Genomic DNA, 15,872 nt, shown 5'->3' on the forward strand with positions numbered 1-15,872 from the left:
GTTTTCCTGTACGGACTGAAGCTTGAGAGCACGGAGAACGTGCCCATTACTGTCTGCCACCTTGCCAGCATTTTGCATTTGGGAGCGGGCACGTACTTGTGACAGCGAGGGAAAGAATGGACTTCCCAAGCTGTGACCCAGGATATAAAACCAAGCACGCTGAGAAAGGTAAGAATACAATGAATAATGAATGCCACATTGCTGAGCCTCTCGTGGCCTACCGCTGGATGCATCTAATCAGCAGTATTTGAGGAGAAAGAACCTGGAACCAGGCCTGAAGACTGGCTTGCCAACATTTCTGTACCACTTGCCACTGAGCCCCTCTGGAGCAGGAGAGCACGTCCCTCCCATCTCCCTTGGCGCAGGGCCACAGCAGAGAGAAGCCACCACGACTGTGTTAAATTTCTTTTAAAAGCAACCCCATCTAACAAAGGAGGCATCGCTCTTTTGGGGCTGAAAACCTGCAAACCCTGTTAACAAAATGCATAATGAACTAACCGCATGCTGTTGGCATCAAAGGGATACAGGTCTAAGCCCAGAGTCAGGGCTTAATTTAACGGAGCTTATTTACAAACCAGGAGGGGAAAATTGCATTGGTAGGTAGGTAAGGTAAACAGCCTAGACACCCCACAATACTGGCCCACATCAAGTTCTTTAATATCTAAAAGTAAAAAAATATGGCCCATTCCCACTGCCCTCCCCCCACATTATTTACAAGATCAGCCAAGATGATACATAAGGAAGATACACAGGCAGACTGTGCTTTCAGTCTCAGTTTGGTTTCTCCATCTTCCTGCTGACAGACTCCTTTATTGCTTGGGACACTGACCAGACCTCATCAGTACTGTGTGCGCCCTTCGGGATGCTGGCACAGCAAACAGCAGGGAGGCTTCTTCAAGCTCCGGCAGTGGAAAAAAAACTGCATGGTTTGTTGCACGCTAAATCGCCAAAAAAGGATGATAGGATGTATGATGTAAATTTAGTCACCCACTCTCAGCATGTGTTCAACTGCAAGAGGCTTCAGCATCTGCTATTTGAGTTGAAAATTGTCAGTGTTCACATTTGGCACAGAAGTAACTTTCCATCTGTGGGCTGCAGTGAAACAGAGATCCCAGATGTAAAAAACGTGCACTTAGGGGAAGTAACTGCACAATCCACCTCGGAACATCAATTGCCTTCTGCACTTACAGAAGAACGAACAATTACAGCTTAAAAACTGCCACAAGCATTTTGTAAATACAGTAGTCTCCACTGCTCTCAAAAATAATACTGTGCCAGTTCCAACTTCAGCTGAAGCCTGCTGGGCATGGACTGGAAGGTAAGAAAGCATTGCGTGGTACTTCCGAGCACACTAGGAGGTCAAGTGGAGGAGTCCTTGGAAAGGAATGCAGCCAATAATGTAAGACATACGGAAACATACATAGGAATAGGAGCACAGTCTAGGAGATGTAGGCAATTCCAATACTATCCTTGCAAGAATATGCTGCTGTTAGCAGTATGGAAAGTCATCTGACAGTAGCCGCAGTGTAGGAATTAGTCATCAATGGTTGGCAACCAAAAGGCCTGTAAAAGAGGAAAGAAAGAACATCTTTTACAGAGCATAATACAAATCTCTTACAGAACAAGTCAGGAAGTGCTCACTGCTCCCTTCCATAACTGCTCAGGCAGAAAACTAGTGGAGATGCAGTAACACCCTCCCAGGGCTTTAAATCCTTTCTTAGACTGGTTTGGTTTGCCTTGCACATTCTCCAGAGCAAGCCAGTCTTCTGCAGAATGAAAATTCAGCGATGTCCAGCAACCGAAACACTCATGCTTCTGCTGGCACATTCATTCACTGCCCCATCTTCATGCCCCTGTTTTCTTGCCAGTATCTGGTGTTCTGCCCCATGTACCTACCCACCAGGTAAGGTGCAGCCAAGGCATGACAGAGGCCTGGCTGTCACCAAAAGCCCAAGGTAATGCCCATCGGTGGCACAGAACTTTGAGATTCCTTTCCAAAAGGGTCAGCACATCATCAAACTAGGAGGAACTTACCATATTTGAACATGCACTAGCAAAAGTCATGAATTTGGGGTTGAACTGCAGACAGGTTATGGGACCTGTGTGTTTCCCATCCAGCACAGCCACTTTCATCCCACTTTCCCCGTTCCATACGTGGATCTTCCCATCCTCTGACCCTACAGACAGGAGTGGAAGAACAAGATGCACAAGATATATTGGAGAGGCCAGCACACATCTGTATTCAAACATAAGGTTTGTATCTTTGCACCATGGAGACCCAACGCAGCGCAAAACTATTCTGGCAGAGACATTAACAGCCACAGTCACTCATTTGAAAACCAGAGCTGACACCAACCACGTAAGGAGGAAAGACCCTTGTCAACTTGCACTGACATAGGAGAGGACAAAATCTGTGTGTAAGAATCACTGTTCATACAAGTTCTCAGTTCAGGCACAGAACTAGATAAGTATTTCATTAGGTAGGCACAGAATCAAATCAAAGGCTTTCCATTGAAGCTTTCAGTGCACTATGCCAAATACCAGAAGTTCAATGGAGATGTGGATTCCCAAAATTACAACAATAAGGTAGGTTTTCTCACTTCAAAATGTCGTTTTACAAACATTACTATTTTCAGGATGAATTCTGAAGCTGGGTGCTTAACATTTTTGCAGTTTAGCTTCATTTCACTCATTTCAAATCGTATTCCCAATAAAACGCATGGAATTTTCATATGCTTCTCTATTTACACACGTGGCCTTTCAGGTTTGAAAAATTAAGGAGTGCAAGTTTCAACTGAACCGTATTTAAAACTTGAACAGAAAAGAATTTTGGAACTTTTTCCACCAAAATTTTCATTTGGAAGGCCACAGTATGAAGGTAAATTTATGCAATAAAGTGCCCTCCAGAGACAGACTAAACATCAGGTTGAAGAAAGTAGGAACAATCTCTTCTTCTCCACAGTGAGGAAGTTCTCAGCTAGAACAAAAAGTTTTGCCAAGACATATACAGGCTCATGTAAGTTTCATTCTCAGAGTAAATGACTAATGAAACAGAATATTCCTGCCAACCTAAAGGGGGCTTACAGCTGCATTGTATTATTTAAATACCTTCTGTTTCCCAACAAAGACACAATTGGAGGCCTGAAAAAAAACAGACAATTTAAGAGCACTTAAATTTCTTCAAAGAAGTGTCTTACCTATCATGATGAACTGAGAGTCTGGTGTGAATGACGCCTCCAGCGTGACAGCCTTACTATTGTTGTATCCCTGTGGCACAAAACAGGAGAATGTATGGTAGAGTGTTCAGTAAGCTCACAACCAAAGGGCAAACCCCCCTCTATGATACTGCAGAGCTCTGCATGCAGGCGGGCTGGAAGGCTGCTGCTTTTTGTCATTAACGTGCCTAAATTTATTTGCCCTCACTGATGAGAAAGCAGAAACCTGCACAAAGAAGAGGTACAGCACTAGCCTTCAATGGGGAAATAAAGCTTCAAAGAATGACTAACAACCAAAATAAATTAGAAGACCAGCCAGGTGGCAAACAACTGCCTTTTGTACCTGTACAGGAGACTGAGACACAGCCCAGAAGATCTCAAAAAAAAATCCTACTTATTTATCACTTGTGTTCATCTCATCCCAGACCAGCACCTAATGCCAAATTCCAAGCAGGTAACACATACAACATGCTCACCCCAAACGTGTGCAGGACAGCTCCTTTAAAGGCATCAATCAGTCGAATGAAGCCTCCGTTAGTTGATATAAGGATGAGTTTGCCATCGTTACTGAACTTCAGGCCTGTCCACTCACACGTTCGGTCGTACTGCATCTTAAACGTAGCAAACGGCCCCTTCAAAGAAAAAAAGGAGGAATATGATGCATTAGTGGAACATTAATCCACTTTTAACCTTAGCTCAGAAAGAAACGATATGAAATGAAAAAAGAAAAGAACAATGACAAAGCCTGAACCCTGTTGGAACAGGTTGAAGTTAGTGGATATGAACTTTAACATTGGGTTCAAAAGTAGATTTCAGGAACTGGTGACGTCTCTGTCTATTAGACATGCACCAACCAAAAACTCTCTAGGTGCCAAGTAGGGACACCCCAGATAGCGAGTTGGAACAAACAAAACAAGTCTCTGAGCACTGAGTTTTTTACTTCTCACAAGCTAAAAAGTGTAGGAAATTAAGTTAGGGTAGCTCACCTTGTCAAAAGAACGGAGATCATAAAGCTTCACCATTTCTGAATTGACACCAGCTGCAAAAATCAAGCCTTCTGGGTCAAAAGAACACACAGGTTTCCCCTGGAGGTGCATTAAACCCTACAACACAGAGGAACTCCAAGTTACTTTGCTGAGCTGATATTTGCATTTCTACCAGCACCTTTGGAGAGCCCACTGTGAGCTGGACATGAGCAGGACAGCAGCCTACAGGTGGCACGACTGAATTTCAATTATGAATATTGAGGTTTTATGAAGTTTCAAAGTCAGCTTCTCAAAAGCAACTTGACTATTTCATATCATCACACAGAGCTTCCAGTTTGCTGCAATGACAAAGGTTACCTTGGAACAAATCAAGATCTCATTAGAACTGTCATTCATTCAAAAAATATATTGAGAAGGGGGGATGTTGTGGCTGTATCAGCAATCGTACCAGGCAGTTCCACAAAATACCGCTGCTGGAGTCGATAGTGATGTGCTACCAATTATGGTTGTGAAGAAGAAGAAAAAAGGTATTTTGGAAGCAAGTTGAAACAGCTCTGGTAAACACCACTGCTGAACTTTCCATGCCAGCTTAATGAAAAACTCATACTGTCTGGAAGCTATCAGACTTTACCTATTTTTATGGCTTACTTTTAATGAGAATTTTTCCTTCATTGACATTAGAAAAGACCTGAGATATATGATCTATGTATATATGGTTTGTTTTGTTTTTTTTTTTTTTATATACAGCCCTAATGAGAAGGACCTGGGGGTGTCCTTCCAATGAGAAGGACCCTTCCAACCCAAATTATTCTGATTTTTGGTATACTGACTGGCAGGCCTATGTGTTAGCCAAATGTTTTTATGCCACTGTTGATTAAAGTCAACAACACACTTAAGTTTCTGAATTTCTGAAATACCGTTCCTCAGTAGCTTTTACTACTTCTTTTTTTCTAATTTAGGTTAGTTTCTCCCTGACATCTCTGAAGGCTGGGCAGTAAGCTAGAAAATGCTCAGGACCCCCAAAATCCTTGAGGTTTCACGATCATGTTTCAAGCCACTGTGGCTGCCATCTGATGGGCAAATGGAATATTACACGTAACACTTCCTCAACCCATTTCCCAACCTCTGCTGGATGCAACTTCTAATTACAAGCCTTGGTTTTACTATTCTTAAAACTTCAAACACTAGTGTAAATCACAGAGCTGCCACCAAATTTACAACCTAGGCATCTGTTGCAACTTCAAGACTGAGATTCATTCCAAAGCAAGCTTATACGTTCACATTAAAGGCACACTCCCACAGATAGGCAAAATTAAAATCTCTAGTTAGAAAACGGTTATTTTTAGGGCCACTAAAACTATTTTGTGAGAAACGTAGCTGTAAATGCAAAAGGAAATAAAGGTTACAACATTTGAAATCTGTAACTAGCCCTCTTATGGGTGGGCTCAGTGAGATGAGCATACAGTGCTATGGTATGACCTATAGGGAACTGACAAAACAGCTCATCACCACTGAAAGGTGGAGATTTACTGCCAGTCTTATTTTCTTGCCACCTGCTGCCAGCTTGGATTTTTATTTATTTATTTTTTTTAATTATGTGCAAGCTCATTTCCACTAAATGATACAGAAACCTACTCTATCAAAATAAATAAAAATACATAGGGTTTTGCCTTGCTTTAATGAAGCTGCCTCTGCTGAGGGACAGGTCTGATGAACAATAAAGGTGATAGGAGGAGTGGGTAGACCATATTGCTGCTATGTTACTTCATATCAGCTGTTTCTTCATCAAACTTAATTGCATCAAGACAATTTAAACAACTGCACTATGAACATTTGAAATGCATCTCCCAATGCCCCGTCTGTTACCTTTCCCAACCCAGGAGAGACACAGCCTGATTAACAAGTTGGTAATACCCAGATCTTCTCGTTTCATCAGCTGTGGGTGTTACTTCTTGCTCTTCCCAGTGCCTCTCCAGCACAGAGACATAGGTGGAAGTGATTGGTGTTACACAATGTGACATATTTAAGGATTTCAGAGGAGTGTTTTTTTTTTGATCTGGACTCCTCCAGCATTCTGGGAAGGTGTTAACAATACATCAGCAGTAGTAGTTTTGTATCCTAACAAGCATGCATCCATTTTGCATCCTTCTAACTGAAAACACAACACACAGAGCAGGCACATGAATTTGATATTGTACCTGGCAATTTGGAGAGCGGAGATCCCAAAGGCGAATAGTTTTATCAAGGGACCCAGAAATAAAAGTATCGTCCACTGGAGACATTGAAAGGGCGACCACTCTGCAACACAGAAGAACATGCCTCAAAGACAGAGGAAAGGAGTTAATGGAGCAACACTTAACCCACCAGCTGTGTATAAGCCCATAACTGCCAAAAACAGTTCTACAAAGCTAAAACCAGAGTGAACTGAGCGCAACACAATTCAAGCTCATCACAGGCATTATTTCAATTTCTCCTGTATTGTCCCCAAGCCACATCTTACCTTTTGGTATGCCCCGGGAAATACCGAATGTACTTGTTGTCATGCAGCGAGAGGTATCGGATTGTATCTGAAACCATAAACAAACCATAAGCTTTAGTACCGCATGAGCATAACCTTATCCAAAAAAGCTGTCACACAGTAAAGTTGCTCTCCACAGCAACAGCAGTTTTGCCACAGTGAGTAAGTCTGGTCATTTGATTTCAAGTCAGACCTCAAGCAAACAAGTTTCCAAGGCAGAAGAGGAAGTCAAGCACCAGGAAGGATACTTCCCACAGCCTGAAGTCGTATTACATCTTAAAGACAAACCTTCATGTGATTGTTACATGTCAATTTCAAAGTTGCTCAAATTAAAAGCACCAATAGGTTGTATTCCCTCATTCTCACAAAATCAGGACATTCTAAGTTGATAACATTTTTATTTGTTGCTTTACAGGATGAATATTGCTGTTTTACCTACATACCTATCCATCAAGTAAGTCTCCAACTGAACAGTAAGCTTAGGAAATAAGTGAATTTATCCACAAAGGAGAAAATATAAACTTGAAAACCAGGACAAGATCATTTCAAAAATTAAACGAGAGCAGCACTATTTCCCAACTGATGACTTTATTCTGAATGAAGACTAACATACTAAGAGTAGCCCAGAATTTTGGAAGACATTGTTGAGACTTTAGTCCAAGATTCAAATAAATCCTTCTAAGAGAAAGCAATTTGATGACATATTAGAGCACAGAGGTAATTTTTTTTAAACCTTTCTACGCAGATGCATTTGAGCAGTGAAACAGGAGCGAAAAGCTAAACATCTGACACCTGAAAGCAGCTTTCAGAAGGAAGGACTAACAGCATCAAAATCATTTCTAATGCTAATTAAAGGAAACTAGTTTAAGCTACTGCTGGATGGAAAAGATTGGCATGATGCATGTGCTCCATACAGTGCTGAGAGACTCCATGCTGCTGTAACAAGAGGCTCCAAGGAAACTGAAGGAAAAGGACATTTTTACTTTTGACTCAGGAGAACAAGAGTCAACAGGATGCAATATGCAAGGAGCACTTTAACACTCGTAAGGGCTACAATGTTCGTTTTTTTTTTTTTTTTGAAAGGATCATTTCGCAAAATGTGGTCTCTGAAGACATTACCATTTTTGCCTGAAATTTCACATCAAACTGAGATCAGAGTTCCAAAGCATCCTCCAGCATTTGCCAATAAAATTAAGGCTGGCTGATCAAGCAGGAGAGATAATGCAGGTGACACACTGTTCTGAAAGCCTCTGTGTGACCTTGGGTGGCTATCCAAAACACAGATCCCTAAGATCAGCATCACATTCCATCAGAAGAACCAACCTGCTTCAAGCACGCTGTTAAAGCACATCTGTACTTCTTCCTGTGAGACCCATCGTTACCTGATTTCCACAGTACCCATGCAGATTTCTTGGCAAAAGAGGAAGCCCTTGGGAACTGCAATCGTGTGATCCATTTTGTTGCCAGCGCTCTGTCCCAGGCAAGGCAGTGGCCTGTACAGTTATCTCCTGTACCGGGTGGTATCATAGACCCTCAAACTGTACAAACTACTACCTCAGCCTGGAATCAGGCAAGTGGAACTTGATTCGAAGGTCCTGAGGAAGTCTTCAGAAATAAATGGATTGGTAGCAATTCCAACATGCAGAAAATGCTTGGGAGCAAGCAGCAGCAGTCCGACATGTTCTTCAGTTTATTTATCCTTCCCAAAACTGCAGGAAGGGCTACCACATATTTACCTGTATTAGAGACTACTGAGCGTCTGGAATCCTACAGAATGCACTTTTGTTTTTATTTCATTTAGATATACTTTCACATTCTACCTTTTTATTTCGTTCTAATTCAGTATTTATCACGTTTTAATTCAGAATCAACACATTCTAAGTTTTGATTCCTCAAAGACTCACCAGTGCTTATAAACAAAAACTTCAAATGCAAAATAGCGTTAAGAACCGTTGATTCCATTGTTAATCATTAATTAATTGTAAATTAAAATAACAACCAAGTCAGAACTGCTACATAACTAAGTACCATAATAAAAAACAGTAAGCAGGCTGTGAAACAGAACTACTATCCCAGAAATAGAGTTTACAAATACAATGTTAGAAACAATTTATGAAGTGCTGTGCTAAGACACTTGGTCACTGAAGAACAGTTAGATGTCAACAGCAACAGTGAGACGGAATTTGAAGAACTGACTGACCCTAGCTGGTTCCAGCTTTGGGAAGAAGCATTGCCATATGGAAGGATTAACGATCTATTTATACATGTCCTTTTATTTGAAAGTCAAATTAAACTTGAATCCTTACATTAAGGGAGAGTCTGTCACGAGGCTCTATAAAGCCGTTTGATGTCGCTGATTTACAGAACATAGCCATCACAGACAGTGACTGTGGGAAATATGACATGGAAACCAGTGCTTTGTCTATGCCTATTACATAAAAAAGCAGTGAGCTTTGCTCCTGTTCAGTAGCCCCATCTCAGAAGAGCTCTCCTCCAGGCTTGTCCAGTGATTTGCAGTTACCTGATTTTCCTGCCCTCCCTGCTGCAGAAGAACAGAAAAACCCTTCCTTTGCAGCTGACTTGCCAGTGTACCAGGCAGAGCTATAGCACTAAGCCCACCTTTTGGCCTCATTCTCCTCCTTCAGCGTTTCACAGGAGGAAGAAAGTAAGGCACACAAGCTGACTGACTATACTGGTATCAAACAGCAAAGTGAATTTTGAGTTCTTATTTTTCTCAGCTCCCCAGAGTCAAGAACTGATTTTTACCTCACTAACCATGCCTAAACACTGTGATGCTGCATCAACATGACTCATGTCGGTATGCTTGAGGGACCTTCACTGAGGCGTGCATTAGAGTTGAACATTAAATCCCATCTCAGACAGCATGCTCATCACTTAAAAGTTGCTCTAAGTTTTTTTTTACAGCTCTTTTGTGCTGTTTATCTAAGCTTGTAATTTCAAGTGTACAGAGATTAAAAATGCTGACCTGCAGTGGATCACTTACCATCTATTTTGTTGGAGCTGTACACGACAGTGTTGGCTGCGTGCGTGTATCTGATGAGGTCCACCCCATACTTCTTACTGTACAACGTTCTCTTTGGTCTGTCAGAAGGAAGCAGAAATAATTGCACTCACTGCAACAAAAAGCTCAAACTGAAACTGCTCACACTGACAGTGCCTGTTTTCATTACCGTATTACAGGATTGTTTCAAGAAGTCAAATGTTTGTATACAAAGAAAAGCATTTATATTTCATTTTCAAACAAGCACCTTGGTACTTTCCAAGACCATCCCTAGACTTAAGTTCCCCATGATGCCCACAAAATTCACTTAATTTCCTTTAAAAATCCCCCCCTAATGTCTACTATAAAGAGTTGGAACAGCTACCTTAAGAAGCCCTTAATGTCAAGCTGCACTGTACCTTGCCCTTCCAAATCTCTAGTCCATTTGCTGCATATTTTAGATTCAGAATTTGTCTTTTCATTCTATGCTAGCTCAAAACCTAGAGCAAAGTGTCTCATTCAGAATAGGACTTCTTGGTATTAATACAAACAAGTGCATAGCAGCAATATAAGAAAAGCACTGGTAACAGAGTGGCTCTCAGACTGCTGCAAAATTGTACTCAAATCCTATCTTAATTAAGCACAAAACTCAAGTGTAACATTACATGACAGAATTAGAGACATTCTAGAGAAAAAAAAGACATAAAAAACTGTGTTTTTAAAGGTCCAGTATGCAAGTGATGTACTGCAGTAAAAGAAAATTAAACTGCAAAGCAAACATAGAAGCAGCAGTTCAGTAAGTATCTTTCAGAAGTGGCAGCACTGAAATGTGGTGCTGGTTCTCCACTGTGCTCCTTCCTCTTTCTTTCTCAGCTGAGGCAGCACAGTGGTTCCTGAGCTGGGCAGTGAACCATCACCGGTACTGAGCAGCATTAGAAACAGTAACTCCCGGAAGAGATTGTATTTTGAATCCTGAAATTGGTAACTCTCATTATTGCTCAGGCCAATGTTTTACTAATGCAAACAGAAGATGACAGCACGGGAATGGAATTGAGCAACTGGAGCAGTTTAAACCAATGCTACTGCCAAAGAAGAGTTCAGCAGACTGCCCCCTCAGACAAGGTATTGCTGAAATGCTCAGCCGTTCCCTTGTTTCCATCAGCCCCAAAATGACACACCCAGACAAGAGGAGGAGTTAGAGACTTGGCCTATCAGGACTAGAACAGACATCAATTCTTACAGACTGATTCTTAAACAGCAGCAGCCGTGGGGCTTTACTTCAAACGGGCTTGCTGGGGACAGGTTTCCACCTACACCACCTGTACCAAATCCCAACAGATTCTTCCTCAGTTTCTTCCTGTGTATCACGGTTTCAGAAGCATTGCAGATGCAAACGTGGTATAAATTTAGAATTGTACATACATCATGTACTTTAAAATACAAAATTTGAATTTGGACAATGAAATCCTATAATTTTATACCTGACATACTTCCCTACGCTGTTTTTGTAGCTATGTCAGCTATGCTGTTGACCAATTTTGTTAGTTAAAAAACCGTACTAAGACTCATGTCTATTCTGGCTTTCCCTTATTCATGAAAAGTTTAAAGCTTAGAAGCTCTGTTCAGAATAGAAAAGCAGATTATCGGAAGACCTGCTACAAACAACAAGAACTACCAGCAGCAGCACAGCACCCAGGGGAGCACCTGAAGGAGAGTGGCGACAGGAGCCGGCAGGAGGTAAGGCGCAGGCGTGCTCTGGCAGAGAACAGAGCACGCGCAGAGCAGCGTTGATTCACTGGAGTGCAGCTCTTGAGACAAACTTCGGGATTCCGTGTCAGTACCCAGAGCGTCAGGTACAAGGTCTTTGGGCTACACAGCAGTCTAACCAGAAGAAAAAAACTAGGGGAGTGCCATGCAAAGCAAGCACTAAAAACACCTTGGTAGCTCCTGTTTTATAGGAGGCCAAGCTCTGCTCTCACGTGGGGACACTCTTCACCCGCAATTTGCTGCTGGTGACAGCTCCAAGTAGTTGAATTAGCAAGTTTCTCTCTCCACGCTATTTAAAATACCGTAGTAAAGAATACCCACCCACACACAAGTGTGCTCTGAATGTGAGAAATGCCACAGCTCTATGCAGCTCCTTTTTTCTCCTTATTTTTAAACTGAGAGGAAGAATCCTTTAAAAGCCTGAGAGTACAATATGTTAAGTCCAAGACTCAAAGTCAAGCAAAGAATATACACAGAGATAAAGACTAACAGATAGAAAAAAGCCCCAGCTTGCCAAAAAAAGAAAAAAAAAAAAAAGAATGAAAGTACTTCTGTGTTTTAGGAAAGGTGAAGTTTTCATGGAAAATGATACAAGCAAAACCACATCACTCCACACAACAGACTGTTTCCAATTTACTTTTTAAAAGTAAAACTAAGAAAACTAAATTCATAGTTTTTTTAAAAAAATAATCACAATCACTGACCATAACCCAAGTTTAAGGTCAATCTATCCAGCCCACTTAAAGACCAAGCAACATCCCCAAAGTGAAGTACTTGAGGAGATTACAGGCAAATTTGCTATAAAGAATAGATGAAGCAGGCAGGGTTTGTAGTATCATCCATACCTGGGTTTTTATCACTACTGCAGCTACTGCTGGTAAAACCATCACCCAAAAGCAGGCTCCCTGAACACCCAGTGAACACCACAGCCATGTAGGAACAGCTCCAGCACCTCTCAATTTGTACACAATACCAGAATACAAACTAAACCTTAGCTGAACCACCGTTACATCATTCCGGGTTACAGACTCACAGCCACAAGCCTCCTGTTCGAGTCTCAAGGACCACTGCACGTCCCCACACCATTTCATTCTGAAACTTCCCAGCGTTCATTCTTAAGCCCTCACAGATGCAGCCAAGCTTCTTGGTTATGCTTTTGAGGCAGCCTGTTACAGCAGTATTTCTTGATGCAGAGCAGGTTAAAAAAGAGCCACCGTTTAGTTGTTTACACTTTGAAATCCAAGTGGAATCTCATGTCCAGAATTATCAGATGTTCGTGAGGAAGCAGCACAGTTTTCAAGCTTGTCTATGCTCTGACTAGACGTGACAAGAGAATCTGTCTTTCAAGGAGATGATCTCGTCCTGTCAGCTCGTTGCTACACATCACCGTTCAAACTGTCCCAACGCATTCAGAAACTGAAGTTCATTTCTGTGGGCTTGCTTATGCTGACAACACGATTCTCATATTGGTATGACGTATGCCTGAACGGCAAAACAAAGCAAGCCAGGTGAGCGCATACCTATACCATAACTAAACACAGCTGCATTTTTAATTCAACCAACAGAACTCTTCATAACAATTTGGGAGGAGTTGTCACTTTTACACGGGAAAAAGTTTTAACTCTCAGACCATTTGCTTAAGCAGGGTACGGCGTACCCAAACCCAACAAACAGGAAGCTTGAGTTCCATGGCCTTGAAATGCTCGCTTAAGATAAAGAAAAAAGAAAGCTGCAGGCCTGAAACCACCAACTGCTCACAACAATCATTCACAGCCTCAACTTTTCACTGGGAAAGTGTGCCCTGCATCCCTAGGTACCTCTCAAAATCACTTCAATGTTGAAGTCAATTGACAGTACTGGAGCAATTTTCAAATTAATTTTATAACCTCTAGAGAAACACAACCTGAAACCTGAGTTACCTTGATGGAACGTGTCCGCCCTGTCCCCCTGCAGCAGGAAGCCATTGATCTTCTACATTTAATTAAAGCAAACCCTCTCACTGTAAAGCATGTACCATTACTAGATGGACATGAAAGCACCAAATGCCTCCCAACCCATCAAACTATTCTTTACAGGTTTGAAAGGGGAAAAGCAATCGATAGTATCTACATTAGCATCACTCAAACCTTCTACTGTTGTATATAATTAGGATCTAGAATGCAACCCACGGCAGAAACCATCCGTACAACATCACCTACTCTTACAAAAATGAAAATGAAGTCATTTCAAGTAGAAGTTCACTGTATCAGACCGGGAACAGCAACAAGTTTCAACTGAAGAGCAAGGAAACTAAACAGAAGCATAAAACAACTGTCAAAACAGTCTATAAAATTGAGAATATGCAGGATGTAATATTTCAACCACATTAAGCCTTGGTCTGCTTGAAAAAGCAGGAGGGTTGGGAGTACCTGGCTAACTAGAAAATACACCTTACACTGACACATCTACCACCTGCTACTCCCAGACACTTCTTTTTCACTCTGTCCTTTTCACTCTCTCTCCTACAGTACACACATTTGTTTTCCTTTCACTTTCTGCATGGATGTGATGCTGCCTAGTCTGATTTTACCCTCACCCACTCACCCACCCACAAAGAAGTCACCAGTAAAATTAAGTCTCTAAACCAAGCAGCACATGTAAACAAAATGTAAAAGAATTTAAAGAAGCCAAGTGTGTACTTGTACCAGTGAGAAAATGCAATCTCTAGTCTTAGCTTTTCCTTGCATCACCCCCAACTTTTCATTGCTATTGCATGGTACATCAAAAAAAGAGCTCGGGATCTAGGTTCCCTTTAGCTTCTGATCCTCCGTTCCAGGACCAGCACCATTCTCTGCCACAGCTTTTACTGAAAACCATCATTAAAACCATGCCCATTTCTTTCTCTCTCTCTCTTTTTTTTTTTTTTTTTTTTTTAGAACTTTGAATTATCCAAACATTGAGTTTTTAATGGAATAATAACATCATTTGGATCCATTTGCTCCAACGCTTACAGAATGCAAATGTCTTTTGCTTACTTTCCAAGACATAAACTACTAATGCATACTACTGTTTGTCTCGCTTGCATGCTTTTATCTTCTGAACAGCAGCACAGTATCTCAATGGCTGTGCAAATTTCTGGAGTTTTACTTATAAATCAGGACAACTATCTCATGAAAGAAAGAAAGAAAACTGGGTAATTCTGTTCAAGGAGAAACAAACACATCTTAGTCCATCAGCACAAAGTAATATCAGTAAGTAAACATCTTACTTGATTAAACTGACATTGAATAGTGTTTGGGGATGTACATTTCAAGTGTGCTTTACAGAGAAAAATACAACTACCAGAAGACATTCGGAGCACAGAAAACCACCTTTACGCACAACAGTCCCAGGTGCCACTTGGGAACTCGGCTTTACTGAAAATACCACCAAGCTTTTGTAAAGTATGGTGAACACACATCACACCTTCTTAACCTTTAAGTTTGCTTACCCAACAGCCAAATGAAGCTGATCATCACAGTGATTGCTACTATTTTAATGAGCAAGACTTACAGCTGGAGAAGCCTGAGAATTCAGTTTGCATCCTTGCAACAACCTGTAGGCCTGGAAATGTGACTGGATTCAAACCCCCTCAACTTCAGTGCTATTTAGTGAACTCTCTATCACACCTGGGAAATTACCAGCCCCAACCTAGCAGGGATAAGGCGCAGAGACACCAACCAGACTGCTGCGCTCCCATCTCCTCACCCCACTTCACCCCTTTACCCAATATCTCCCATCGCATATCACCACCCTGCTGCTTCCCAGCCTCAACTAAAACCACCAGAGGAAGCAGCGGGGAGCAGCAGCAGCCCGTGAACAGCCCCGGACCCCCGGCGGGGCCGGGCCCCGTCACTCACTTTCCCTCCTGGCAGTCGTAGAGCACGATGGAGTCGTCGTCGCTGCTGGAGATGACGGTCTCGCCGTTGGGGCTGAAGTCGAAGCAGTTGATCTTGTCGGAATTCTCGCGGAACACCTTGGCCACGCGGAAGCTCCGCAGCACGTTGTCCGTCAGCTTCATCGCGCTGAGGGCGGCGGCGCTCAGGGGAGCCGGGCGGGGCCGGGCCGGGCCGGGCCAGGCCGGGCCGGGCCCGGCGGTGTTACGGTGAGGAGAGACGGGCCGGTTCGAGCTTTACCGGGCCGAGCCGGGCCAGGCAGAGCCCTGAGGTTGTGTTATGTTATGCTGTGCTGTGCTGTGCTGGGCCGGGCCGGGCCGCTTCAGGCGGCGGCGAGGCGGCTCCCCCTCATTGTGTCCGCCATCTTGCTGCAACGCCTGAGGGAGGGGCGGCGCGCGGGGCACCCTGGGGGAGAACGGCGGGGCGCGCGCACAGCCCGCTGGGAATGAGAAGGGCACCGGGGGGGGTGTG

At 42.6% G+C, this 15,872-nt stretch overlaps 1 protein-coding gene across 1 annotated transcript; it reads right to left on the minus strand.

Moving 5' to 3' along the window:
• Window positions 1–633: 633 nt before the first annotated feature.
• On the minus strand, window positions 634–15,786 carry WDR82 (WD repeat domain 82). The gene is made up of 9 exons (XM_084531118.1): window positions 15,366–15,786; window positions 9,724–9,821; window positions 6,702–6,768; window positions 6,400–6,499; window positions 4,202–4,318; window positions 3,692–3,847; window positions 3,198–3,267; window positions 2,035–2,177; window positions 634–1,563 (listed from the first exon to the last, which is right to left on the minus strand). The coding sequence occupies exons 1-9, from the start codon at window positions 15,524–15,526 to the stop codon at window positions 1,534–1,536; spliced, it is 942 nt and encodes a 313-aa protein (XP_084387244.1). The 5' UTR covers window positions 15,527–15,786; the 3' UTR covers window positions 634–1,533.
• Window positions 15,787–15,872: the final 86 nt, after the last annotated feature.

This window comes from Aythya ferina (genome assembly GCF_964211825.1).
Source record: "Aythya ferina genome assembly, chromosome: 10".
In the NCBI taxonomy this organism is placed as follows: domain Eukaryota; kingdom Metazoa; phylum Chordata; class Aves; order Anseriformes; family Anatidae; genus Aythya; species Aythya ferina.